The 27,465-nt window shown below is 42.4% G+C and overlaps 2 protein-coding genes across 6 annotated transcripts in view; both read left to right on the top strand.

The window, feature by feature from the left end:
• Positions 1 to 19,626, top strand: part of DNAJC6 (DnaJ heat shock protein family (Hsp40) member C6) — a 52,710-nt gene extending 33,084 nt beyond the window's left edge. For all 4 annotated transcript variants that reach the window (XM_074831808.1, XM_074831809.1, XM_074831806.1 and 1 more), the window contains 14 exons: positions 1,878 to 2,011; positions 3,177 to 3,371; positions 3,768 to 3,885; positions 5,549 to 5,628; positions 5,809 to 6,002; positions 6,097 to 6,177; positions 7,055 to 7,501; positions 9,653 to 9,805; positions 11,139 to 11,207; positions 11,969 to 12,103; positions 13,590 to 13,850; positions 14,226 to 14,371; positions 16,312 to 16,488; positions 17,387 to 19,626. In XM_074831808.1, the coding sequence (XP_074687909.1) occupies positions 1,878 to 2,011; positions 3,177 to 3,371; positions 3,768 to 3,885; positions 5,549 to 5,628; positions 5,809 to 6,002; positions 6,097 to 6,177; positions 7,055 to 7,501; positions 9,653 to 9,805; positions 11,139 to 11,207; positions 11,969 to 12,103; positions 13,590 to 13,850; positions 14,226 to 14,371; positions 16,312 to 16,488; positions 17,387 to 17,488 (2,292 nt within the window). In that variant the 3' untranslated portion in view covers positions 17,489 to 19,626. The remainder of the gene's footprint in view (positions 1 to 1,877; positions 2,012 to 3,176; positions 3,372 to 3,767; positions 3,886 to 5,548; positions 5,629 to 5,808; positions 6,003 to 6,096; positions 6,178 to 7,054; positions 7,502 to 9,652; positions 9,806 to 11,138; positions 11,208 to 11,968; positions 12,104 to 13,589; positions 13,851 to 14,225; positions 14,372 to 16,311; positions 16,489 to 17,386) is intronic.
• Positions 19,627 to 21,324: 1,698 nt separating this feature from the next.
• On the top strand, positions 21,325 to 27,240 carry LEPROT (leptin receptor overlapping transcript). 2 transcript variants are annotated; one of them, XM_074831804.1, is made up of 4 exons: positions 21,325 to 21,406; positions 21,632 to 21,707; positions 22,552 to 22,738; positions 23,970 to 27,240. In XM_074831804.1, exons 1-4 carry the CDS (start codon positions 21,391 to 21,393, stop codon positions 24,084 to 24,086), a joined length of 396 nt encoding a protein of 131 aa, XP_074687905.1. In that variant the 5' UTR covers positions 21,325 to 21,390; the 3' UTR covers positions 24,087 to 27,240. The 2 variants fall into 2 exon arrangements, with proteins under 2 accessions (XP_074687905.1, XP_074687906.1); XM_074831805.1 differs by lacking the exon at positions 23,970 to 27,240 and adding an exon at positions 23,078 to 23,963.
• The last annotated feature ends 225 nt before the right edge of the window (positions 27,241 to 27,465 follow it).

Below are 27,465 nucleotides of genomic sequence, written 5' to 3'. Positions count from 1 at the left end.
TTGATGCCTCCAGTCCTGGAAATCTAGTTCAAGAATTAAATTCCTTTACTGCCCTTTGAGCAATGACTATCAGGATAATGCTGTAAAGGACAGTGTCCTGGTTTCAGCTGGGTTAGAGTTAATTTTCTTTTAGTAGCTGGTACAGTGTGTTTTGGATTTAGTGTGAGAATAATGCTGATAACACACTGATGTTGCTAAGTAGCGCTTATCCTAAGTGAAGGATTTTTCCGTTTCTCATGCTGCCAGCGAGCAGGTGCACAGGGAGCTGGGAGGGAGCGTGGCCAGGACAGCTGACCCCAACTAGCCAGAGGGCTATTCTATACCATAGAATGTCATGCCCAGTATATAAACTGGGGGGAGTTGGCTAGGAGGGGCGGATCGCTGCTTGGGGACTGGCTGGGTATTGGTCAGCAGGTGGTGAGTAATTGCATTGTGCACCATTTATTTTCTTTCTTTTTCCTTTGGTTTTATTTCTCTCTCTTTTTGTTATATACCTTTTCATGACTATTATTATATTTAATTATTATTATTATTATTGTTGTTATATTTTATTTTAGTTATTAAACTGTTCTTATCTCAACCCTCTCAACCAAGGTTTTTTTTCCGATTGTCCTCCCCATCCCACTGTGGGGGGGAGGAGCGAGTGAGCAGCTGTGTGGTGCTTAGTTGCTGGCTGGGGTTAAACCATGACAGACAGAGAGTCCTTTCCAACACTTTCTAAGAAGTCTGCAGAAGCCCACTTAGTTTATATGAACCTGAGAGATCTTTTCGGAAGCAACTGGCAGGGGCTAAACCTTAAAAAAGCAAATAGCCTGTTAACCTCGAGCATGTGCTCAGGCTCGGCAAGTTACTGGGGTCTGGGTCAGCTCTGGTGTGGCAAATCCTAGGGTATGGCTGGAGTGCCCAAAAGGTGCCTGAAATAAATGACTGCAAGGAGCTCGTATAACTTTTAACTTGTGGTTCAGACTTTTGAGGGGGACTACCTGCCTGATGGGGCAGCAGGTTTCCCACTTCTTCCTTGGAAATGAGTCTTGACTTCTGGGACCTTCTGCCCCTTCTGACAAGCAGGAGATGAGCTGGGGGGGGACACAGTACTCTGGTAGTACTGAGCAGGTTCTTGTACCCATCGCTGTGCCATGAATGTGCATCCAAAACTATGCAGGCATCAGACCTGGATTCTGGTGGAAGCTGATGGAAGGGCTTTTTCTTTTTGTTTGTCTTGCCAGAGCTGGGGTATGATCCATGGTTCATCACCTCATATGTTCCTGGTTATAGAAGGGACCTGGGGCACTGGGGATACTTTGATTCTTTCCTGCTTTTTCTGTATTTTTGGTCTATCAATCTGACTCAGCAAACATACTTTCCCCCATAATCACCCTAAAGAAATATAGACTTCTTCAGGAACAATCTGTAGGTTGAGGTTTGTGGAGGTGTTTGGGTGAAGGAGCCTTGGGTTGGAGTTTTTTTTATTTGTGAACTCTTCTAGGTTAAATTTCTATTAGATGACTTCCTGCAGCTGTGGGACGGGTGTATTCTGACCCCTATGATCAGTTCCAGGCCTACGTTTGAAATAATTATAATACTACAGCTTTGGAGCAGCCATGAAACACTGACATTTTTAGAAGAAATCTACTTCTGGGTTTTCAAAACAAGTCTAAACCATCCTCAGCTCTGACTGCTTACTGGATATTAGCTTTGATCCACTGAACAAATGACACAGCGCTGAGAATTCCTCATCATCTTGCAGTCTCAATCCTAGTCTTTCTGGAGAAATTATTTTATGTGATTTAAGGAAGAGTGGGAAGTGTTCTGCTGAATTTTAAAGGCTGTCTCTGATACTAACACACATTTTCTCCCCCTGCCCCTTTCCTTAACAGGATGGCCGTGCAGCCTCAGCAGTTCTGGTCAGTGCGATGTTCTGTTTCTGTCACCTCTTCTCTAATCCAGGCCCTGCTATGCAGTTGCTGAACACAAAGAGACCTGGGATTGTACTGTGGCCATCTCACAGGAGGTAGAGTGTACTGGCTAAACGCTACGCAAGCGGGCTATATTCCTCACACTGAAAACTGCCCAAGTACCTGTTGGGTGTGTTTTGGCAATGTGTTCCTAGCCCCTGGGATGAGATAGGCATTCAGGCTTCATTTTGTTCCCCAGAAATAAGTGGTAAAGTGACGATCAGGCACTAGAAGATGTTGGCCAGAGCAGCTGTGGGATATCTGTCCTTGGAGATCCTTGGCTGGGTATCACCCCCAGCAGCATAATCCAGTTCCGAGACACAGCTTTGAAGCTGGTCCTTCTCTGAGCAGAGAGCTGGACCACATGATCTTCAGAGGTCTCTTCCAATCTGAATTATTCTATTCTTTTATAAAATAATGCACATGACCTGAGGGGTGTATACGCTGCATGCTCCAGGTTCTCCACTCAGACCAGCCTGAAGGCACTGGCAGGAGGTGACAAACTGAAAATTCCAGAATTTGTATTGCAGCACAAGCAGTGCTCATGCATTAGCCATGGTACTTAGCTTTGACAGGTCTTAACTGATGTTTATGGCTGCTTCCATTTTAAAAACATTGATTTAACAGTAATGGAGGAACAAAATCAAATATTACAATAGCTTTGCTGGCTAGTTCAGGAAAGCTGACACACCTGTAGTGAACAGGGCCTGGGTGAATCCCTCTCTCTATGTCAGCTTCACTGTTACAGGAGTTTACACTGTAAAATTGTCTTTTTTTACAATTTTCATTAAGCAGAGGAAGAGCTGCCTATCAGAGCAAACCAAAGATATAGTGTTATGTATGTAATAATTATGATCCTTCAGTACATGACTAACAAAGTAATTTATCTGCTATGTGCATGTAAAATAGAAGGCAAATTTCTACTGGTAAACCAGAAAAACCATTGCTCAGCACCTTCTCTCCTAAAAGGTGAGGAGAAATGATCTTCAGCTCAAAGCTAAAGGCCGACTTCCTTCCTCTTGAGCTCCAGTTTTTGAAATTAAACAGAAATAGAAGCATAGATTTTGTGCCAGCTGCAAGGATGCTGAAGTACATGGACACTCCAGTCCTGGAACTGTGAAAGAGTCGCACTTTCAGTGGATTTCAAGGTAGATTTCAAGTACAGAATGAAAATCGGTCTGCTGGGATGGAGATTTCAGTAATGGCTTTCTCTGTCTGCAGGTACATAGGATACATTTGTGATCTAATAGCAGACAAGCCCGTCATTCCTCACTGCAAACCACTTACTATCAAGTCAGTCACCCTCAGCCCAGTCCCCTGTTTCAACAAGCAACGAAATGGATGTCGGCCCTTCTGCGACATTCTCAGCGGAGAAACCAGAATCCTGACCACCTCCCAGGAGTATGAAAGAATGAAGTGAGTTGCTGTGATCTCCTACCTTCCTTAGGAGCTTGACATGAGGAGTCTTTCATTTTGCTCCAATGTGTCTAATATCTGTGCTGCGGTCATTGTCAGACTGCCTGATAAATGAAGGAGAGCATATATTAATTGAAAGTTAGTGCCTAGTGTTGAAATAAACTGCCAGAGTGAGTCTGAAGCTGTCATGCAGTGGGATACCTTCATAGGGGTAGTTGGTTTCCCCTGTGAAATGTTCCTGTGTCAACTAAGCCTAACACTAAGCAGAGCGCTAAATGCACCTTCTGCTTGCTTGGCCTGAATGAGGGGATAGCTTTTATGTTGACATTGTTGCTGGGTGGTAATGGCATTGTGGAAGGGAGCTTAACTGTGGATTTCCTTCTCTTCCCCTCAAAGAGAATACCGCGTGCAAGAAGGGAAAGTCCTAATTCCACTGGGAGCCACTGTCCATGGAGATGTTGTTGTTTCTGTCTACCATATGAGATCAACCATTGGGGGACGTCTTCAAGCAAAAGTAGGAATTTGTTTGACTTCTTTTGCACGGTAGAGACAATGCAGCTAACTGAGAGATGGCTAAATATGGGGTCTAAGAATGCACATGGCATTTGTGATGAAAGTTTCCTTACTTGACAGTAGACATAATGCAAATTTGAGCAGCGCCAAGTGAAAACAAAGGACTGCATGTGGAGAAGCCCATGATGCCTCTGGTACCTCTTTATGGAGATGGTGTCTACTGACAGGGTGTAGGATCCTTCCAGCTGATGTAGAAGACAGAAACTGTCCATCAGTAACCAGCTCAGGGCAAACCACTACCAAAGCCTCTACCTGTGCTCTCTAAGAAAATGGAAGAAGACTTTCTTTTGCTCAAATTCAAATGACTTACTGAGCCTTTGTTCCTGCATGGTGTCTGGTTTTTTTGGTCTAGAGCAGCCTTCACCTTTTTTTGGTCATTAGGGCAAAAAGGCAATTTGTGTGGATCAGTCATGGGGATAGGAAAGACCATTTAGGCAGCAGGCTGGTCAGCCAGCTGCCCTCTTCATAGCCAAAAAGCCTCTTAATACCAGCAGAACAAAGAAATGGGAGACTGGAAACTAGGGAGAGAGAACAGAGCAGTGCTGGAGTGAGCACACCCTGATGTCTCCTTCCCATAACACAGTAGCAGTACTGAAAGTAAAAATAGGTGTTGGTCTGTGCTGTTCTAGGCTTTGAGACTGACCTTAAAATAGTGTTCTCTGGCTCTTGTGATTGTGGAAGAGGAATTTGGAAATGCAGTCTGTTCAGACTAGAAAGCCTGGATCTGCAAAAACCGAATCAGTTGTTGTCATACACTAAGTTGCTCCATTAACCTTTGTAGTGATGAGGGTTAATCGACTCACTTGTCTTACACGTAGTGTAATCGACTCACACGACTTACAAGTAGTAACTTAAAGCACAAAAACTGAGGGAAGACCCCAGTTTTGTCCCACCTGCTTTGAGTACCACCTCATTTTCTCCCTGCAGAGGGGTGCTGCAGATGGGAGAGGCATAACCATTCCTGGACTCTCACAACCAGCTGGGTGTGGTGGCTGCATTCTCTATCCACTGATACTTTAATCTGAGATCTTGATAATTTTCCTGATGATATGTTTGAAACCTTAATATTGAAGTTGCAGAGTGACCAGTGAACGTTTTTCTCTTCTTAATTCGTTTTTGGTGCCGTTTGTTGTATAGATGACACTTTACTGAAGCCTCTACTGCAGGTGGAATGGTCTTATATTTTCTTGGGGTACAAACCTGTTGCTCCAATGTATTCAGTGGAAACAGGTATCGGTTTCATTTAACTGCTAAAGCGACAACTAGATCCCAGAAATAAAGACAAGCAGGGAAAGAAGGCATATGCCTGAACGCTGTGGAGGCACTCTGCTGTATGGAGGCAGGAGCAGCAGGGTTTAAGGCAGATGGAATATTAACAGGGTAATAAATAATAAATATATTAAAAAAATCAAGGGTTTGAGAAGGAAAAGCTCTGCTTTCTGTAGAACGAGCAGAATGAATTAGCTTATATAGCAGTTATGATTAGTGTATATAGTAACTGGTAGTAAGGTAGACTTAACTAAATGTCTGCATGTGCTATAAACAAATATTTTAATTTCATGAATTTAAGCACTTGTTCAGCCTGGTGCTCTGTGTTTTTTCAGATGACCAACACACAAATATTCCAAATTCAATTTCATACTGGATTCATAGCCCTGGGAACAACCACACTAAAATTCACCAAGTGAGTATTTTAAGCTGAGCATTAATTAAACCTGAAGTATAAAAACCTTACGAAGGCTGAAGGGCAATATTCACAGATGAAATGTGAAAAGCCTGTGTGCATGCATATATTGAAAGGCTTTATATAGCTTAGCAGAAATATCCTTTCCTTTCTGACTGTGCAACTCTTGTCCCCATTTAGGCCTGAACTGGATGCCTGTGACTCTCCAGACAAATATCCTCAGCTTTTTCATGTTATACTGGACATAGAAATACAGTCTACTGATAGACAAACAGAATTAACTCCCCCATGGGAGAACTTCACGACAAAAGACATCAATCCAACCATTCTTTTCTCCTCTCATCAGGAGCATCAGGACACTCTTGCTTTGGCAGGTAAGAGCTGCATAGATTTATTCGATGTCCATGCTTACCTGCATGCTGAACTTTGTTTTGCTTGATTTTATTTATTTGGTGCTCTGTGCTGCAGGTAGAGGTCCCACTGATTCACCCCAGGATAACATAAGAAATGTTGGACAGAGTGCATTCTTCTCATCTCTCAGCTGGCAAGGTATGCAGACCTGGTCTTCAAAGTAAAATCTGCTTCAAACAAGACCAACAACTTCCCCCCCTGCCCCCCTCCCTGGAGCACAGAGTCAGGCTGAAGGATCTGATTGTAACATGTCTTTCCCATTAGATCACAGCGTATTGCTGGTCACACCCTTATGTTGCAACTGAGTGGGAATTAATTTCCTGCAACATCCTCTTCAAACATTGCCTGCTTGTGGCGTATATGACAATTATTGACATTGTTCTACTGTAAAGCTTCCCCCAAGGCCTCCTTGATGCTAAACCCAAATTTAAGTTGCTTTTTGCTAATGTTGCACTTTTTATATAGTGCTATGAGAACGTAGCACCGAGAGGGTTTCTCTGAGAGGCCGTTTAATAACTCCAAACACCTTGAAAATCTCACAGCACTGCTGAAGGTAGCGTTCCTTCTCTGGCATCAGTGCCACGTAGGTAGGAACCTGGTGTAAGAGATCCTTGTGGGCACAGCTAGGAGGGTGGTTTATGTCACTACTCCTTTACAATGAGGCTTGTTTTGCCTGGATTTTGAGGCATGGCTGGAGATCATTCTGGATGCTTCATCCTGACCCAGAAACTCATTCAGTTTGTATCTGTGGACGTTACACTTGCTGACTCTTCAGGCTTGAGGAGAATCAATTAACCTCTGTCTCTGTTTCCTCATCAATAAAGCTGGCTCCTTACAATACAGACCGGCAAAGACTTTACGTTAATCTTTGCAAAGGACTCTTATTTTAAAATATAGCAAAATGCTGCTGTGATATTCTCAGTAGCTTTTTGTTCTTCTTGTAAGCTGATTTTTATGGGATCTTTGTGATGACAAAACTAACAGCTACCTAATTTTATTTTTAATCATCATTTAGATCAGAAATCTGACAAAAGTAGCTCTCACCCCACTTCAGAGGATCGAGCAGCGTTGGTGCATGAGGAAAGCGAACAGTCAGATGACGAACTCTTGTCCCTTTCCAGTCAGCACAGTAATGCCAGTGGTGACAAGCCTCATGGGACACCAAAACACAGCAAAAAGCAGCAAGAGCCTCCAGCACCACCTCCGCCTGAAGACGTGGACCTGCTGGGCCTGGATGGTAGCCCTATGAGCAAGAGTTTTCCCTCGCAGCCCACCGCTGCCCCCTCCAACTCAGACTTGCTGAATGATTTGTTTGGGGTTGGCGGGCCAAGTTCCCAGAGTCAAAGTGGACAGCCCACTGCTGAGGAGGTCTTCCATGTGGGGGGACCTGGATCTGTGCAGTCAACTCCTCGGCGTTCCGCAGCTTCGGCATCCCCATCCCCGTCCCCAAGGGTAGGAGAAGGTAATAGTAGCTATGCCTAGTGAGTAACGTGGGGCACATCCTTGGAGAAACCCGCCCGGGTGATCTGCTCTGGGCTGTTGGATTCACCTTGGGTATACTCATTTCATGAAAATTAAGAGCTGTGAGGGACCCCAAGAGGTCAGCCAGCTGCTCTACCCTGAGATGGGAGTTGGTGCACCTTCATAGTCAAGAACTCAAATCAGATTATCTAGTTTGTTCCCTAAAAGTCTCTACTGGAGCTCACCCAAGTGTTTGGCTGGCTCCTTACACTGACAGTTACTGGAGATCATCAGTTTTGCTCTTACTATGTGTCCAATAATGCGTATGAGGAGAATATGTGTTCATTTAAAAAAAAAAAAAAAAGCCTCTTAGGTTTTGGGTAGACCCATAGCAGTTTGAATTTAATTTCTCTTTTAACTTTAGGGGGTTTGGAGCTATGATACTGATCCTGGACTATGAAATACGGCTATACAGTTCTGCTGTTTCGTGTCTTTCTGCAGAGAATAGAGGCAATATGAGAAGACCTTTTGTTTCTCCAAAGACAGATTGAGATCAGGCTTGGCAGGAGTGGTTGAATAGATATTAGGAAAAGGGATCTTTTGGAGGGTTAAATGAACAGAGGAGAGCAAGTGAAAATCAGTTGTAAGTGAACAGGTGAAGAGCCCAATCCAAGTTGCTCAGATTCACTGAGGGCCTCGGGAACAGACAGTTGGTTTTGCCAAAGGCAAAATGTGAACAAGTGGCCGGATCTGACAGCCGGTCTCTGTGCACTGCACTGAGCTGCACAGCCTCCCCGTGTGTGCTTGGGCCTAATCCTTCATGTTACAATTTAAGAGCTGATATTGTCAACATGTACCTGATTCAAAAAGCACAATATGCTTACTTAACTTTTTCTCAGGAACTAATAACTTAAAGCATTTGCAACACCTGCCAACTTCCTTGTACAGAAACGGTGTTTTTTTCATTTTGTTAAGGAGTGCAGGCCTGGGCGATGCTGGGGCTGAATACACCGGTAGCACCTACCACAGGATGGCCATGCAGCCAATTTCTGAAGACTCTTCTTGAGTCCTCCTTTCTCAGCTAGAAAAAAACCCAAAATCTGCAGGCTGGGGGAGGTTTGTCTACCAGTACACTCATCAGATTTGCCTATGGGGTTTTTTGAAGTGAAAGGCACAGGAGCAGTTACAATCTACCTGTACCGAGCTTTGCGAAGGGAGGGAGGAGATGGAGACTGAGGACTGGAGGCAGGAGAGGGGAGAAGAACACAAGTTTCAGTGGAAGAAATTGGGCCACTTGTGTATGGAGAAGGTTCATCTTGTTGTGGCTGTTGTATGCTCAGTCTGAGAGCTCTTGCCGGGGGTGGGAGGTTGTGCCGACACGCGTCTCATCTTGCAAGGCACAGGCGCAGCAACAGGATCAGGAAAAGATTGCTGGATATTGCTGTTGAGCTTTGCAGATCCAGATTGGTGCTTGAAAGAGAAAGAAAAAGTATCACGCAGCTAAATTGTCCCAAGCCAGGAAAGCAAGAATAAGAACTTGCAAGATATGTGAAGACTAGTAATTTATTAAGAATCGTAAACAATGAGTAACATAAGTAATGAGTAGCATCATTAACACAATGCGTAGCTTCTGAGGATTGTATCTTTCTTATGGTAGTATATATTGTGTCTCTGTTCAGGATGCTCTTTACTGTGAACTTGTTGGCAAGTAAGAATTTGAGTGACTTTATAGGGGCTTCTTTTGTTGATTGGGCTTGTTGGGTTTTTTTACGTGAAAGACATTAGGCTAAACAAATTGATCAAATATGGAGTTTGAGAATTAACTGGATTTTTGCACATTGAAACTTCATCTGAAGTGCCTAAGTGTCTAAAGACTCACTTCAACTGCTTCTAAATTCAGCCCCTCTCTTTGGAAAAGACAGATGGGATCAACAAATGTGTTGCCATGACCAAGTTGTGTGGCTCTCTAGGTCCCCTAGACCCCTCTGGCTAGGGTACTGATACTTTCTAGTTGCCCTCCCACAGTCACACGCTGTCTCCTATTTGGTATCTGCAAGTATTAGGTTTTCTTCTCCACACACCAGTGTCTTTTCCCTGAAGCACATTCATTGTACAAGTTAATGATTTAGTTTTCTCAAATATGTTTTTCCAGCCACTGCCTTTGATCCATTTGGAAGTAGCCCTAAGCAAACTGGTCCAGACCTCCTCGGTTCCTTTCTTGGTTCATCAACTGTCCCTGGTGATCCTTTCCTTCAAGCAACAAGAAGTCCTTCACCAACTGTGCACAGCGATCCCTTTCACATGGGTAAGAAAGTGAGGCTCTTTTAGTGTATTTAAGTAAACGCAAAATGCTGCTTTTAAATGGAGCCATTAAGTACAAACGGATGCTTACCGTAAAATGACTCTAAACCACAGAAACCCCACTAAACAGGAAAGGGCTTTTTGTCTCCAGGCTTAAAGCATATTCATCATTTGAAGTGTGGTAGGATGAGACTAGTTTTGCTCAAGTTTTATACTTAATTAATAAGCTATTTGTATACATGAAAAAAGAGACCATGCAGAATGTCTGCCTGCATATTCCTGTGGTTATGAGGTCCCGTTTGAACCAAACTACCATTAATTGAGCTAAATAGAGCATGGCATATTAAGCCTGCTAGAGAAAACACACATCCTTTGGTGATTTTAGTTACAGGCATCTGCTTTCTTTAGTTCTGATAGTAACCCTGGCCAAATCCACAGTTGAATTTGACTCTTATTTGAAGAGAAGGATTTTCTTTTCTTTATTGGACTTTTTTCTTCTCTTTGTTTGAAATGTTCCTTAGTTGTCCCCTTCTGCCCCCGTGCCAAAATTTAATGTTGTAACCTTCTCTGAAACACATTCGGATACAAGTTTGTTTGTGTCTGATCATCTACCACATGTCCCTTGGGTGCAACAGTCTCACTGGAAAACCAAAATGACAAAGGAGGGAAGTAGTGTGCTGCTGGCACTGCTTGCGTCCTTGCTTTGCCAAGCTCAGTATTGGATATTAACTCTGTGAATAAGACGGTTGGGTCACACTTGGAGCCGGCTGCACTAATGAAAGGAATTTAAATGGTATCCCAGCGTGATGAGGTATTAAATTACAGTGCTAATGTCTACGGATAATGAAATGCTGGCAGGGTGAACTGCATAGATGTACAGACTTTATTTGATAGAGGGTTAAAGGAAGGACTGTGCGTGTTCTTTCTGGTTTACATCTTCGTGGGCTGTTTTGCTGTATCGGTTTTCTCCATCCTTGCCCTTTGCATGTAGAATATTTTCTTGGGTTGATACGTATTCAGAAACACAAAACCCCATGTGTTATTCTGGTGGTAAAGTTTTTATGAATAAGTATATAAAGCCTCTGACCAAAGCTATCATAAAATGAACTCTATAAATCTGTGCCCTTCCCCACTTACCACTGCACAGTATGAGATCAGAAAAAAACCATTAAATTTGTAATGCCCATCGTGGGGAAGAATTTAACTTCTAATTAGCAAATGGTAGATGGATGCAATACTGTCTCTTCTGCTCCTTGCCCCCTGCTCTTCATAGACAGTGGGTTTTGTTGGTTTTGCTGAAACACTTTGAGACATTTATACGTAATCATTCTGCTTAGCTTCTAGCACACCAACGGTTTCCATACAACCAGATGTTTCCGGTGGCTGGGACTGGCCCAGCAAACCAGGTACGTATCATAAAAATTCAGAACATTTAACAAAAAACCCTTAAGGAGCCCTGAGAAGAGGAGAAGCAGAAGGAAAATGCTACCAGTGACTGCAGAGAACAGGTTCCCTCTTTCTGCTGCTTAGCACTTTGACTAATACAACAAAATTTCCATCAGGATTTTAGTTAGTCTCAGCTCAACGGCAGCAGCTATGCTGCCTGTTGCCCTGGTCTCCCGGTCATCCAGGTGAGGGTCTGGCTAGAGACTCCCAGACTCCTTCTGTTCCAAAATCTGGGTTTCCTTCCTCAAGAAACCAGGACCTGCAGTGGAAACAGGTGCCCGGTGAGGATGTACGTAGTTGTGTTTTATTCCAGTGTAGAGCCAAGAGAAGGACCTGGGAAGTGCTATGCATTCCTGGGATGACACTAAACAATAGCATGATTCTTTCTAATCTTGGAAGAGTATGTCCTACCAAAAGTTGCTTCCTGAAGGCTTCTAGTTCTTAAAATATATTTGTCGTAATTACTCTGTCACCATAGACAGTCTAGGGAACATTTTCATTGCTGAGCCTAATTGTGAGTGGGTGTGCAACTAGTCTGGGCCAACGCTGAGTTGAGACTGCTAAGGAACCTGACAATAGCACACCTAATTTTAACAGCAGTCTTCTAACATCATGTGACTGAGCACTGGGTAGGAGCTGCACTCATGTAAAATAGAGATAAAAACTGAGTTATTTTTTCTTTTTTATATATATATATATAATTTTTTTTTTCCCCTTTAAGGTGGCCTAGGAGTGGGAAGTAAGTCAGCTGCCACCAGTCCTACAGGATCCCTCCACAGCACTCCCACTCATCAGCCTAAACCCCAAACACTGGATCCATTTGCTGACCTGGGGACTCTTGGAGCGAGTTTAGCAGGTTTGCATCCCTTATTTAAAAAATTAATTTTAAAAACTACCCGCTCTGTTTTAGAGAAATAGGATGAACAGCCTGGTATGTGACAAAGAGCTCTATGGGTCCTCTCAACATACCTGCGTGCCAGCTTTCCCTTCTGCCTGATTCTCTGTAAGCTCTCACAAATCTCTGTCTTTACTGATTCTCCATCAAAAAAACTGCTAGCAACTTGTTGGGCCCTCAGTAGGCTATAGGATTGCAAAGTGTAACCTCTATCTCGTGAGCCTAAACGGTCTCTGGCTAAGGATGTTCTGTGTGTAACTCCAACTGCAAAACTGTTGCTACAGACCTTGGAGCAGTGCCTGGAGCAGTGACTTTGGCTCTTCAAAGCTTCTTGGGGTCCCTGAGGAATTGTTTCCTTCTAGACTTGACTCATTTTTGTCCTTTCTGAGGAAACCTGTGGAACCTCACTAAACTGCCTCTAATTTGCAGTACTATCTAAATGTGGAGTCTGAACCCATTTTCATTCGAACCTGGCTACAAAGGACTGTTTGCCTGACTGCTTAGACAAGCATTTTCTCCTTGTTTTATCTCAGAAAACAATGAGCAAATCCTCGACCTCAGTGTTAAGGGGGCAGTTCTGACAAATTATTTAAGTTTTCCTTAAAACCCAGCATGTCACCTTCTCTGACTCTGGTAAATAGATTTTTCTTCCCTTTGTCACTGCCCTCAGCTCTTTGCAAGCCATTGTGGTTTTATCTGATGTTTGTTTTCTCCTTTGCGTCAGTACCAGCATGGTTCTGGAATTAGGTTTCCCAGTTCCCTCTGCTGGATCACTAGCTGCTCTGCAGGAGCAAAATAAAAAGTACGCCAAGACCCACGTCAGAGCCGTCGAGGTGCTTTTAAAACACGTATTCTGTAGCAAAGTTATGGAGTTTAAAAACAAATGACTTGGCATCCACAGGATATTTAACCACATTTTTGTTGTTCATTATGAAGTCAAAAGCACTTCATCCAGTTTCCATGACATGCTTCAGAGCTCAAAGTTGAGTGTGGATGTTAGTCTCAAATAATAAAACATTAACACTGCATTCCTCCCACCACAAACTAAGCCAGAGGAGCATCCCTTAAAGTAATAAGGTGCTGAAACGCACAGCTCTGTGGGACAGTATTACATCAGCACAGCATAAGGAGGTATTATTTCAACATAAATCAGCTTGATGTTGCCACCGTAACACGCAGCAGCTGTGGTCCCAGTTAGCTGCGCATAGCTTTCACTGCCTTTCTCCCATGAGTCGCTATCCCAATTCCTGTGCAATCATCAAAAGGAGGTGCGGCCTTTTAAGCAGCTTACAGGGCAGTGACAGGGAAGTTGAAGGTTGCAAAAATAAGTTTGTGACAGAGCTGAAACTAGAAGCCAGCTGCCTGGGGGGATTTTGTTTAGGTTCCCTTTTCAGAAGGCAAGTCAGTACACCGTTTGGTAACGCACTCCTTTCCCCGTACTCTGCAGGTGGCCCTTCGTTTGCCAGTAAACCAACCACGCCGACAGGCATGGGAGGAGGATTCCCCCCCTCGCCACAGAAACCCTCTCCCCAGCCCATGGGTGGCAGCGGTTGGCAGCAAGGAGCGGGCTACGGCTGGCAGCAGGCGCAGCCCAAAGCCCAGCCTAGCATGCCTCATGCCTCGCCCCAGAACAAGCCCAATTACAACGTGAGTTTCTCTGCAATGCCAGGAGCACAAAACGAACGTGGAAAAGGACCAGCTAATGTTGGTAAGCTTTTCTGAGTTCGGCATCCGAAAGGTTGGCTCCTTCTAATATTGCTTTAACGCTCCAACACCTTAAACAGGTCAGGGTCTAAGCAAGTAAGTCATCCTGATCATTTGATGATATATAAAGTCCAACACTAGTTGTCCTGTCCTAGACTCTAATGCGTGCTAATACTTAGTAAATCCTGTATTCCAAATGGGCTTCAATAACAATAATTCAAAAGTAACATTAGCCTATACCTCTTTTGTGAGAAACGTGCACACTCATTAGCACTGGGGGATTGTCATAGGGATAAGTGTGGGGGGTGGCTTGGGTAGAAAAGCAGTGTTAAATAAATCTGTATTGTGATAAGAACTTTAAATCTTTTTGCTTTTCAAGAGTCAAAGCCAAAAGTGTCTGCAGATTTTGAAGATCTATTATCTGGTCAAGGTTTTAATGCTCACAAGGACAAGAAGGGCCCCAAAACAATAGCTGAGATGAGAAAAGAAGAAATGGCTAAGGAGATGGACCCCGAAAAACTAAAAGTAAGCAATATTTTTGTTTATGCTTTTGCAATCACTCAATGTGTCTTTCATTCTCATCGTGCCGGAGGCTGCTTGAAACACTGTGCCTGGAAGGTGGAGGGGGCAGTAAGCCACCAGCCATCCTGCATGTGAGGCAGCTGAGCAAATGTTTCAGATCCTTTAGTGCCAGAAGCTGTCCTCCTGTTTTAGCATTTCCTTGAGCACGCAGCCTCCACAGCAGTGTGGGATCCCAAGGACCGTGTGCTATCTCTCCTGCTTGCTTTCCATAAAGCAGGTGTCCATAAAGCAAACTGCCATGGCGCCCGTTCGCAAGCCAGACAGCGGTGAGCTAGTGTGACCAGGAAGACAAAGTCATAACCTGCAGGTGTTGGGGAATATCTGGAAGAACCTCCACTGTCTCATCAGAATGAGAAATACTACTTAGAGATAGTTGTAAGTTTGTAAAAGCTCTGTTCTGAAATAGCTTCTTACAAATAAACCAGGTAAGAATGGTGACCATCTCCACCAGTACTTCTGCCGAACGTGGGTTTTGGTGAAGTGAGGGGTGTTCTCCGCATGATGAGATTGCCTTGGGGCAGAAAGCGAGAACTTCCTGGTGTTTGTTCATACAATAAACTCTCGTGCCTTCCCCGGAGATGTGAACATCCTTTGGAATAGATTTAAAACTCCAAGGTTACGTTCCTGTCCTAAACCAGATGGTGGCAAATAGTGGCTTGCTCAGTGTTACTGTCAGGGCTGCTGGCCTTCCACATCACTCCAGCCCTGATTATCAGTCACAGCTAATTGAATTAATCCTCTGCCTCATTAATCTTGCTTGCTTTGGAATTTTCTCATCTCTCCTCAATAAATTACCAAACCACAGACTTATTATGACTGGAAGTTCAGTCTGTCCTGCTCTACATTTGAAATATGAAACTACGAATTACAATTACAGAAGGACAGAGAACTGAGAAGAAAATCCCAAGCAATAGACAAGCAAACTTCTAGAAAACAGAATGAGTGAATTTTTTTTTTTTTTTTTAAACCTTGTGAAAAGGTTTAAACCTTTGGGAAGTGTGTGCCAGCAACCATGCTGAACACAAATGTCAGCCACTTGTAACCAAGCCGGACAGCTGTCAGGCCATCAAGTGGGCAGCAGTTTTCCCAATCCGAAAGCTTCAGTGATTCTTGTGGTACTACTTAATGTGTGCAACATTTTCCCCTCAGCAAGCTGCCGAATCACTGAAGCACCCATCTGCTTCTCCCTTCCCAGTACAAGTCCCTTTGCTGTGATGCATTTTATTTCACTGAGTCACTTCAGTTCAGACTGGAACTGTTACAACTATTTACGCTTTGGTTTTCATGTTTACTTCCCTTTCCTCCTCCCCTTTCCCAGCCGTAGGCTAAGATGGCAACCACTAAGGGGGACTATATCACCTAGGAAATTGGACTACCTATTGCTTTATTTGACTGCTGGATTGCAGGTAGCAAATAGGCATGTGGAGAGAGCTGAGGCTTCTGACTTGGAGCTTAGAGAGATTTGTATTGAAGCCAACCTTCAACATGAGCCTTTAGAAGACCCAACTCCAGACACGCACAAAAGATAAACATCCACGGCAGAGTTCTAGTTGAGCTTACTTTAGGTGTGCAATTAAGCTTGCTAAAGAGACAAACAGTTCAACATTTCATTTACCTTTTGACTATTTCATCTAATGACAGTTCATAAGCATTACCAACTCTATTTTTAACAGGGATGTTCTTCAAGGTGTGTCTTAACTTTCAAGCAGTGATATAAAAATTAATGACAAAGTAGAGACTGACAAATATCTTCCAAAGGTTTTCTAAAGCTTGGAAAGAAACATAAGATGCTCCTTGGAGTCATTGCTATTCAAATGAAGAAACTTTTTCCTACTGGAATATGTAATGTAAGGCATAAATTGAGACTCACATTCTTTCTCCAGGTCCTGGAATGGATTGAAGGGAAGGAGAGAAATATAAGAGCCCTGCTGTCCACAATGCACACAGTCTTATGGGCAGGGGAGACCAAGTGGAAACCTGTTAGTATGGCAGATCTTGTCACGCCAGAGCAAGTGAAGAAGGTCTACCGGCGGGCAGTGCTTGTCGTTCATCCTGACAAGGTAAGGTTTTCCTAGTTTCACATTGTTCAGAAATTGTCACTGTTCTCTTAATTAGAAAGTGTTGAATGTGATTGCTTAATTTATTTGGTGCAAACAGCTTTGTAGAAGGTAGTAGTTCAAGATTTTTGCTGGTTTCTGAAAGGTAAGAACTCTGACTACTCGCAACCCCAAGACTGTGCTTGGTACATGCTGCTCCAAGCAACAGAGGTTCAGATCTTCAGCCTTTGTCACCCTCACTTTGACTCTAAGCCATACTGGTGGTGAACAACAGTCCAGAATATTGTGCCTGCTAAAGGAGATGCAGATGTGATAAAGGCATATGAAAGGACAGGGGTCTTAAAATCCAACTTCTAAAACGGAAGAATAGGGTTATCCGATTATCCAACTTGTGGCTTGTGGTCTTGCTGCTTGCACTCGCCAACTGGAGTGTAATGATGCCATCTGGGAAGCCCTGTGGTGATGATGAGGCTTCCACGTTGAAGGAAATGGAGGTCCTGAGAGTTTCAGGGCAGTGGGCAAGACCTGAGAAGATGTGGGCTGCCCAGAGGCTTGCAGGAATATTGTTTTTATCGAGGAACTGTGTCAGGTGGTGGCTCTTTCCCTTCAGTGCAGGTAAAATGCCTCTTGCAAAGCCTAGCTTAAATTTTCTTGCCCTTGGAACTGCAGTGCTTTGTCACACTTGGGGGGTTATCAGCTCTGAGGAGCAAAAGAGCCAAGAAATTCTTAAGCTGTAAACAAGGTAAGCAGCCCTCAACAGTAGCTTATTCTTGTCAAAGAATAAGTGAAAACCATTCGTGGAAAGTGAACGATAACTGCTGGAGAATCTAGCTGCTCAAATGTCAACTTTCTGTAGTTTGACTTGGTAGATGTGACATCCCTCTTTCTGTTTTTGTTCCAGGCTACTGGGCAGCCATATGAACAATATGCAAAGATGATATTTATGGAGCTAAATGATGCCTGGTCAGAATTTGAAAACCAAGGACAAAAACCCTTGTATTAGGTACTTTCTCAGTCTCCACTACAGACCTGTGCTAGTGCTTATATAGTCTCTTGTCACAAATGTCACAGATCAACCAAACTCTGGCTGGAAGTTCAGAAGTTTCAGAAAACTAAGAGCCTAATACTTATCATGAAGAACAAGAGAAAGGTTTCCTTACACTTGTATCAAGAATCCTGAGCTCAGAGGAACTCTAGCCACCTGGCTTGCCATATGAGAGCCACGGGGTTACAGTTTCTTGTAACTTTTTATATTTTTCTTTGGATTTAAGTGGGGCAAGAGAGAACACATTCTGGGAAAAGGTGGAATTGTTCTGCCTCTGACACAGTGTAGCTGGTGAATTTCCTACTGTTTTGTGATATGTGATATGGCAACACTTCAGCTGAGTTCAATAACTGGTGGTGAAGCCCAAACTTCGATGTACTTTCTTCCTAGGTTTGGGTCAAACTTTATCAAATTTAAGTGCTCAGATGTGGTTTAGGCACACTTCTAACAGTCACCATTTGCTGCTTAATTGCTCATATAGTATAGTATGGCTGAATAGAGACAAAGCTGAATCCTGGGTTAGATCAGTGTGGCAGCTGACTGCTGCTTTACGCATTAACACTGTACTTCACCTCACAGTCCAGCAGTGAAATGTGCAGGAGAAATTCCTCAGTGTTATGGAGCAAGTGTCTTTTAAAGCAAGCAATGAGTAATTGATGTTGGTTTCTTAAACAGCAGTTCTGGGGGAACAGGGAATTGGGGGGAAGGGTGAATCCACGTTTGTAAAAGTGAGGAATGAGCATGTACTGCATTTTCCATGAAGTTCTCATCAGTAGCTTGAAACCATCAAACAAAAGAAATATCAACAAACTACAACTCTGCTGCAAAGTTTTAGAAACTTCCCAGTCTATAGGTAACACCTCCCTTCCTGAGGATTCAGAAGACTTTTTCCAGCCCACTTATATCACCTCTATGCCTTTATCAGCTCCAGAGCACTTGGCAAAGGCTCTTGGCAGAATGCAACCTGTTGCAACTTCACTTTTCAGATCACAGTGTACAAGCTGTCATGCAGACATCTGTAGACCAGGTCTGATTTTTGAGGTAAACACAGTGCAAATTGATTATCTTAAAAGTTTATATTGGACCAAAGCAATAATATCACAAGGAAATATCTCTGATGCTAAAGCATCTTTCCTAGTTAAAAAGCAAGTTACACTCTTCACCCCAAATTCTGGTATTCTCCTTTTGTAGAATAAGTAAAGCTAGCAGTTTATTTACCAACATGTTGTATCCGTATTTGAGCTTTGAAAGGGCAGGTATATTCAGAAGATGGGCAGGAAATCATTTGTATTTACTGCTTAAGGAACAGGTTGCCATCTGATGTGAGTCTTTAAAGCTGGTGGTTTTTAAAGACAATCCACTTGTTGTTGCACTTACATTTTCAAGTGGCAAAACTTTTACTGCAGACAGTGTGTCAAAGTACATTGCTTTCTGTATAAAAGTCATCCTTTTGTTGTATTGGTCCATTATTTACTACCATTAATTGAAAATGTGAAACCAACACATAGGTCTCCTTTTATATAAAAGACCTTAAGATAATAGTAACAAACTGGATGTTATTTATTAATGTTTTGATCCAGTATGTGCTCGTCTTATTTAAAGAGATAACTGGAATGTGAATCATGTTCCTGTGATTTGTTGGTTTATTGTTTCTCATTCACATTTGTAGATATTGTGACCTATGCCTATATAATAAAAATGATCTCATTACTATAACGTACTTTTTTAATGATGAAAACTACATTAGCTTTGTATTGAGTTTGTCATGGCACATAACTCTGAATACTCATACATTCACAAAATACAAATCCATCATTAAACTTTATCTACCAAAAGAATTCCTACCCCACCTAAGTTTTGATTACTTCCATCCCTAATGTTTTTATGGATGCATGAAAGTATTAGGACGTATGTATATCAAAATAGTTAACTAAAAAAAAAATTTCTTCTCATATCTGGTAGTGACAGAGGTTATCAATGTTCAGGTTTACTGTTTGACTAAATTATTGTAATTTTTGTAAATACAGTATATACTCAATGAAATTGTGACTGGTCTAAAACATTTGTACATACATTAAAAAGCTCAAATTAACATAGTCAGGTATGTTTTGTGCTTATGGGGAAAAAAAACCCCTACCTTCTTGCTTTAAACACGTTTCAGAGTAACTTATCTGTAAATGCTGGATAAGCAACACTGAGTCCATGTACGGTAAATGGAAACTTCTTTTGTCTACAGTGTCTTACATGTATGACTAACACCTCTGTCCGTTGCTCTAGCGCAGAGTTGGGTGGGACCTGTGTGGTACACAAAAAGGTAGCCATAAATTACTTGATCTAGAGACAAATGCTTTTTTTTTCCTAGAGCTTTTTTTTCCTCAAGAGCAAACAAGCTACATGAAGAAGCCAGTTCCCATTACTGCAAGCAGATTGTAAGAACCATAAGGGCTTAATTTAGAGAAAATCTGCAATTGGTAAAGATTCAGCCTTTCGTGCTTAAGAGAAAAACCCTTCAACCCAGCTGAAACAGAAGATGGTAACTTAAATTGCTTCTATGTTTTGATTTTTTAGGCAAGTTCAGTCCAGTGCATATATGTGTATTTATTGTAGGTCCAAAGCCCTTTACATGAGCAGCAGTTGTACCAAGATGTAAGCTTGTATTGAAACTCCTAGAGCTTTTTTGCTTATTGATGACAGCCGAAGGATCTGTTCTGCTCTTACAGCGAAAGGGTCTCTACATCATGTTCTGTCTCAAAATAAGCCCAGAAATGCTGAGTTCATTTGCCGCTCACAAACTGTGACCAGACTACAACGTTTAAATCGTACATCTGCTCCCACGCTAGGACTCGTGTGCCTTGGCCAGTGACAGTGTCGCCTCTTTGAAGTGGTCACTAAGGCCGTGTGGCAATTTACAGGTTGGCATTCCAGGTGGTTTTTCCCAAATTAAGACATTTTGGAAACAACTTGTCACTTGCTATTCTTATGCTACTACGCTTTGGAGAGCCACAGCCAAGCAAGTCAGCAAATGTAGCACATAACACAGTTTTCACTTGAAGCATTGAGCTACGTAAGCCTGCTCTTTTAATAAGGCTGTCTTCTTGGCTCTAAATTATTTAAAGTTAATAATGACATTGGGAAAAAGTCTGCATTAGCAAAGATATGAAACGAGAAGAAACGCTGATAGGCAGAGATGTGAGACATCAGAAGCAGACCTTTCCGGGGAGGCGTATCCAAAGGGCTGTGCAAAATCTCCCTCAAAAAAGGCTGTTCTTGGGTCAAAAACGGGATCTTAAAAATCTAAGGTTTGAAAAATACTGCTCTAAAAAAGCCATGCCTTTCTTGGTGAGGATTAGCAGAAGGGTGGATGACGCAGACCCTGAGACAGCACTGTGTGAGACACGCAGGCGCCTGGGCCTGGTTTTGGGGGTGAAAACGGGGGTTTTCGGAAGCAGCCTGCAAAATGGCGGTGACTGAGGGGTGGGCGCGCTTTAAAACCGCATTTATGTGTTTAAATCGTGCCTGTGCACACGGATATACATGTATTTACGCACATACACACCATATAGAACAACCTCTATGGATGTTTGGGGGGGGGTGTGGTGTTAAACACCCGCCCCACGGCGTGACTGGAGGCGGCGACACCCCGCCCGTCACCATGGCGACGGGTGGCCCGCGGCCCTCCCGCTGCCTCAGCGCGAGCCCCGCCCCTCCCGGGGGAGGGGCGGGGCATCCAGGGACCCGCCCCCAGGTGCGCCGGCCCTTTAAGGCGGCCACTCACGTGACGCGGGAGGGGCGGGGCAAGTGGCCGGGAGGCGGAAGTTGCCCGCCGCCACCTCAGCTCGGCGTCGGTCAGCGCCGCGAACATGGCGGGTATCAAAGGTACCGAGCGCTGCCGGCCCGGAGCTCCCAGTCGGCAGCTTCCAGCCGCTGCCCGCCCGCTGCCCGCCCGCGGGCCGGGGCCCTCTTCTCCCTCGGAGGGAGCAGAGCGAGCGGGCTGCCCTTCCCCTTCCCAGGCATTGCCTCAGCGGGGGGCGGAGGTGGGGGGGGATAACCGGTAACCGGTGAGGCGGCTCCCGCCTCACGGCCTGCCTTGTGCCGTTGCAGCTCTCGTGGCGCTGTCCTTCAGCGGAGCCATCGGGCTGACGTTCCTGATGCTGGGCTGCGCCCTGGAGTACTACGGGTGAGCGGGCCGGCTTCCTTTCCAAAACTTCCCTCCCCTTTGTAGCTGTTAATTGAGGTGGTAATCGCGTTTAATCGAGCTGTTCGGGGCTCTCAGCAGTCACCTGTTTTCTGGCTCTTGATGCGTGGCAGTTTACTGTGATTAAATCCTAGAATCACAGAATAGTTTGGGTTGGAAGGGACCTTAAAGGTTTTCTGCTTCCAACCACCTCCTTAGCCAGTACTTGTGCTTACATCCAAAAAACGACTGAAAGCAGCTCTACACTTTTTCAGGAAAAGCAGTGCCATCTTGCTAAATAGTCATTTTTAACGTTGCACAACTCTTCCCCTTACTTCCCTGTTTCTTTAAACAACCCTCCTACCACAAGACTCCAGCTGGGATGTCTATTAAATTTAAAAATCCGGATGAAGCTGATGAGAGCGTGAGGGTGTGCCTTCACAGCCGCCTTGTTTATACTCCAGGATCTCTCTAATTTGGGAAAGCTCTTGATTCCCGTCCTGCTTGTGTGCATTTCCTGTTCCCTGTGTGGTGACTGTCGGTTTTGTGAGGCGGTGATGTGAGTTGAATCAGCAGGGTGATGCAAATGATAAATCAATTAACGTTTGGTCATACGAGAGAGTTGGATCCTGCTCTACGCGAGGTCGTACGAGTGCTTGTGTGCAGGGAAATTGAGGTAGGATTGGCCCTTTGGGTGAAAGCTTGTGGTTAAATCATGTAATCCACTTTTCAAGCCATAAAGTAGGATTACAGTTATTGCAATTACTTTTTCTAAACTGAAGATACATTTTATTGAAGCATCCATCTAAACTGATGATGTATTTCCTTTTTTTCCCCTCCTCCCCAGTGTATATTGGCCTCTGTTTGTCTTAATATTTTACTTCATCTGCCCCATTCCCCACTTCATTGCAAAAAGAGTAAGTGATGACAGTGATGCAGCCAGCAGTGCCTGCAGGGAATTGGCGTATTTCTTCACAACTGGAATTGTTGTTTCTGCTTTTGGATTTCCTATAATCCTTGCACGGGTTGAAGCGGTAAGTTCCGTTTGCGAATTTTTATTGTAAGGCATCAGTTACTGAGTATAATCTTTCAAGTTGCACTGTTGCTGTTTTTAAATCCCGTCTTTAATTTCGTTACTGTGATGTTTCTAGATTCACTTCGATAAAATTTTGTCTGTCAATGCTGCTTTTTGACCTGAACAAAGGACTTGCGTTACTGAAAAGTTTTTAGTTGGTTTTTTTTCCAGATTTGTTTTGGTCCAATACAGGATATTATCTCCTACATCTCATGCCTCTCTGTCTCATCAGCTTTTGCACTGCTTCTTGTGCCACCTTCCTTATTTTTATCTCGGAATATCTGCTTTCTCCGTTTAGGATGCTGAAAACTTGGTGACTGGAGTGCATTATCAGTTAAAAGATAAAAGGCCAAACTTCCAGAGCTACCCTTCTGGTTTTCAAAGCACTTCCCAAGCTCATGCTTTGTCCCCTTAAAGTCTGAGGAAATTCTGCTAGCTTCTTTTCTCTTTGCTCTCTGAACTGCTCTTCAGCGGTGAGACTTTTGTCACGTTTGTTTTGCAAGGCAAGAACTCTTTCATCCTGTCTCCCAAACTACCCAGTGACGTTTTTCTGTGTTGCATTGGTTTTCCCCTTCAGTCTTTCAGTTTTGCTTAAAACTTGTGTGCTTAGTCTTAATTTATTTGTAATGCACAATTTCCCTGACACTGCATTTTTGGTTTTGTGGACCTGACAGTAGGCAGACGCAGAAGTGACCACGAGGGGGGACTCTAATTCAGAGCTACATCTTTTAAGAGTACTTGCTGCTTATTTGAGTAAACTTAGTCGGGCAGATCGTTAGAGAAAGCTATTTACCTTTGAGACCATGTACTGTTTTCCGTGCTTGTTACTGGCATTTATTTGAAAGACTGTCTCTTGCTTTGTTGCATAGCAATTAAAGGAGAGCACTAGTTTTACCAGATTTTTTTTCTATGACTTGGGTATGTTTTAGTGGCTTGTATGGTAAGGTAATTATTTTGTGCTAAAACATAGCATTATTAGCCTGTCTGTTGAAGTCTTGTATTAATAATATGAGTGGTTGCTAATTGAATGATTAGTCATATAAATTGAATTATTTATTGTTTGTCTTCTTGCTTTATGCTTTTAGCACCTTTCTGTAGTATTTCGATTAGTTTATCTAATGGATATAAATAACTGGCCTGAACCTATCTTATAAGAAGTGCTTTGACTGTTTCATTTCCTTGCATTTCAGATCAAATGGGGAGCCTGTGGTCTGGTGCTGGCTGGCAATGCAGTCATTTTCCTTACTATTTTAGGCTTTTTTCTTGTGTTTGGTAGAGGAGATGACTTTAGCTGGGAACAGTGGTAGGACATCGCTGTGATGCTGGTAATATTTTACAGCATGTATCACCGTATGTATACTCTGTGTGTGTATATGTGTATATATGATAACATACGTGTGCGTGCTGGGCATATGCATGTAGCTTTATGTTATCAGATCATGACATGCTTTTTTAAAATGCATTTCAGCCAAAGGGAGAAGGCCCTTGTGACAGCTGTCTTAATGGAATCACCGTTGCAAATTTTTCCCCAAATAAGTTTACAAAACATAAACTGTTCGACTCATTTTTTTCACTAATACGCATTAACTTTTAATCACAGTAGTATCATTGATACATGTGATATTGGTCACCTGGGGTTTTTTTTAACCGTATAATCAAAATAGGCCAACATAAAGATTATCCTACTTGGTATTGTTCAATCTTTCTGCTCTGATTAGGGATGAATGAGTACTTTTCATTTGAGTAATTGCAATTTTACTGTTTTTTCTTGATAACATAAAACCAAACATAGGTTATGCCAACTCTTTCACTACCCAATGAAAGAAAAACAAAGTAACCCTGGTTAAAATCCTTCCTTCTGTTTATGGTGTTCATTTAAAAAATAATTCCCTTCCAAAGCTACTCAGGCTTTGTCCCTATTCAACTTAACAACTGTGGCTATGTTACAGGAATAATATATTTTAATGCCTCTTTAATGCTTAGAGCTGACATTACTTCTGTTATGAAGGTTCACAAAAGAAGAAACTATGTTCAGGACATTTGCAATCACAATGTAGAGTTCAACTCTGTATTCTTATGTGTGAAATGTCTGAATTGCAATGAAGAGAGTGTTCTGCTGAGTAGGACTTCTTATCTCCTCAGTTCTCATTGCTTTTAAAACATCCTTATTCCACTACTATTTTTTTGTCTGTAAGAAAGATTGTTATATTAAAACACTATATTTTTAAATAGCATTATCCTAGTAAACATTTACATAATCACACTTATACAAGTAAACTGTGTTACTGTTTTGACTTGCTGAATCCTGCGATTGTGGAGGCACGTGGTTTTGTAAAAATGCATTCTGATACGACCCTAACTCTAGAAGACATCTCAGTAATCTGCAAAGGGGTAAAGGAAGAGACACCTTAGTTTATTCTTTCATAGAAAAATGGACGTAAAGAGCTTTCTGCTCTGTGAAGTAAGAAGCTGAATTCCTGCATAGGGGATGTGTGACTATCGGAAGTGCTTTAGACTGGTAGATTGCAAACGAGTGTTTTATAGTTGTGTGAGTTAGTTATCACCCTGCATAGCTATGAGGGACATTGTGTCAGGAGGTAGTAGAATCCACCCTACAAGATGTGGCAGCTTCACCAACACAGTGCTTTTTGCCCCCTGAGCTGTATGGAACTACTTATGCTGCTCTCCAGAATTCTCTCAGTACTCATGTACTGCAAACTGGTGTCCTGTGGATTGCTGTGCAGAGCAAAGGTTCATAAATTAATGAATGTTACATGAGTGCTCTGATACTGGGTCTTTTGTTCACGCTCAGTGCCCTAGAAGAAGGATACAGAAATCATTCTGCAGTCCAAGTAATATCACTTAAGTAGGAATGGAGTATCATGTTTCAGGAAGGTTAATTACATGTTTAAATTGAGACTTCAGATGTGTGTAGCGCTTCAGTACTGAGGAATGCTGAGTAGCTGTATTTCATACTGAAGTGCGTCTGGGCTGTCACTCTTGTCAAAGAAGAATTGACGTTAAAGGGCAGGGGTTTTTTTTCTGGATGTTAATGCTTCATCCAAGACATGAGAGGAATATACTTGTGAAGATGCCGTGCATAAGCAAGTTCTCTTACAATGTCTTCTTCCTGACTTTAGGTGAAATCTGTTGGACTCTGCTGATTTGTAAAGTACTACTGTGGAAATTATTTGTTCTAATTATGAGCCAGGTTGTTTAGACTAACCATAGTTTCCACGTATAAGTCCTGCTTTGATTTTTGAAGAAGCTGCTTTTTTTTCCTATACAACGGCATTTTTCATTCAAATTAGTGAAGTAAAACAGCAACAATAATACACAATTTAAGTGCCTGATCCTGTAAATGCCTAATGTTATTACTAACAGTTCTTTTTAACTCCTGTTAAAATACACGTGTGCTTGCAGGGTTAGATTCTTGAGTATTTTTACTCCTTAGAATTTACGTACCAAAGGCTGCAATAGAAGTTACAAAATGACTCAGTTACCGATGAAATTTTTCTTTCAAGACAGTGGTGTGAAAACCAGCGGAAATTACTTTTTCTTTAAAGCTAGAGAATCATTATTTGTAGATCTGTTAGTAAATAGTGTGCTTGTGGCAGACTGGGATACAGGCAGTAAACATAACGACAATCTAAAATGGAAAGGAGGATTAGAAGGTGCAGCCTTGAAGAGAGGTTGCTTCTTTGACAAATTATTCTGTTGTACTGTATTTCCTTTGATATTACTGTGGTTGGTGGGTACCTCATGAAATGGGAGGTAAATGTGGAATGGAGAAAGTCAGTGCTTTTTTTTCTTCTTTTGAAGCAGCGACACACACTAATCCTTAATGTGAAATTCATGCGGTTTTCACCATGGACTTCTATTTTAAAATGTTTAACTTTAAAAAATTGTGTTTAACAGTGTTTAAATCATGGAAATCTTCCTTGACCTCTTTAAATTTTCTTGAATGAGTCTTTAATATCAAATAGGGTAAAAAATTTTTCAATGCCTTTTTTATCAAGAGCTTTCATTCATTCACACACACCTGGTGCTTTGATGGCCAGTGCTGGGCATACTGTCACTATCTACCAGTAGCAATTTACTGTGGTTTCTCTGAAATTGTTTTCCTATATGGAAGTGAATACTATGTATCCAAAGTGCCTTAATTTCGATACTATGCTGATTTTTGTGAATGCATACATGGCAATATCACTATGTTTCATAATCAGCTGAAAATCTGTTACTGCATTTTATAAAGCTTCCTTGTCAACTAACCATGTTTTCTGTAATTTGGAATGCAGTGCAGCTTTTGTAACTTTTGTAAACACTATTTTTATTTTCTGTGATTGCCAGGTTCTTGAGATGATGAAGTATTAAAACATGGAAATTAAAACTATTCTACTTTTCAAATTGTCTAATAAAACTGGCTTTTTGAATTGTCTAATAAACATATCTGATGCTTAAGTATTTGTCTGTCTTAAATTTCAAGAGGTGACAACAGACTCGTGTGTGAGAGGAAAGATAAAACATGTCCCGTGGTGCTTTCACAGTGGTGTAAATGGTGTAATGAACGATTTCAGAAGCCATGATCTAATTGCAGGAGGTGGAATTACTGTTATGACATGCATTAGAATGAGTTGTAGTGGCTGTATTCAAATATGCAGCTAAATTACCATCCCTTATCTCTTA

This window comes from Strix aluco, chromosome 8 (genome assembly GCF_031877795.1).
Source record: "Strix aluco isolate bStrAlu1 chromosome 8, bStrAlu1.hap1, whole genome shotgun sequence".
Lineage (NCBI taxonomy): Eukaryota > Metazoa > Chordata > Aves > Strigiformes > Strigidae > Strix > Strix aluco.
The sequence above is the reverse complement of the archived record's forward strand: the minus strand, read 5'-3'. Positions and strand labels throughout refer to the sequence as shown.

Excerpts from the sequence above, each read along its gene's own strand:
- LEPROT (XM_074831804.1), top strand. Across the intron at positions 21,708-22,551 it reads TGCGCCCTGGAGTACTACGG|TGTATATTGGCCTCTGTTTG; the intron begins GTGAGCGGGCCG and ends CCTCCTCCCCAG. Across the intron at positions 22,739-23,969 it reads TCCTTGCACGGGTTGAAGCG|ATCAAATGGGGAGCCTGTGG; the intron begins GTAAGTTCCGTT and ends CTTGCATTTCAG.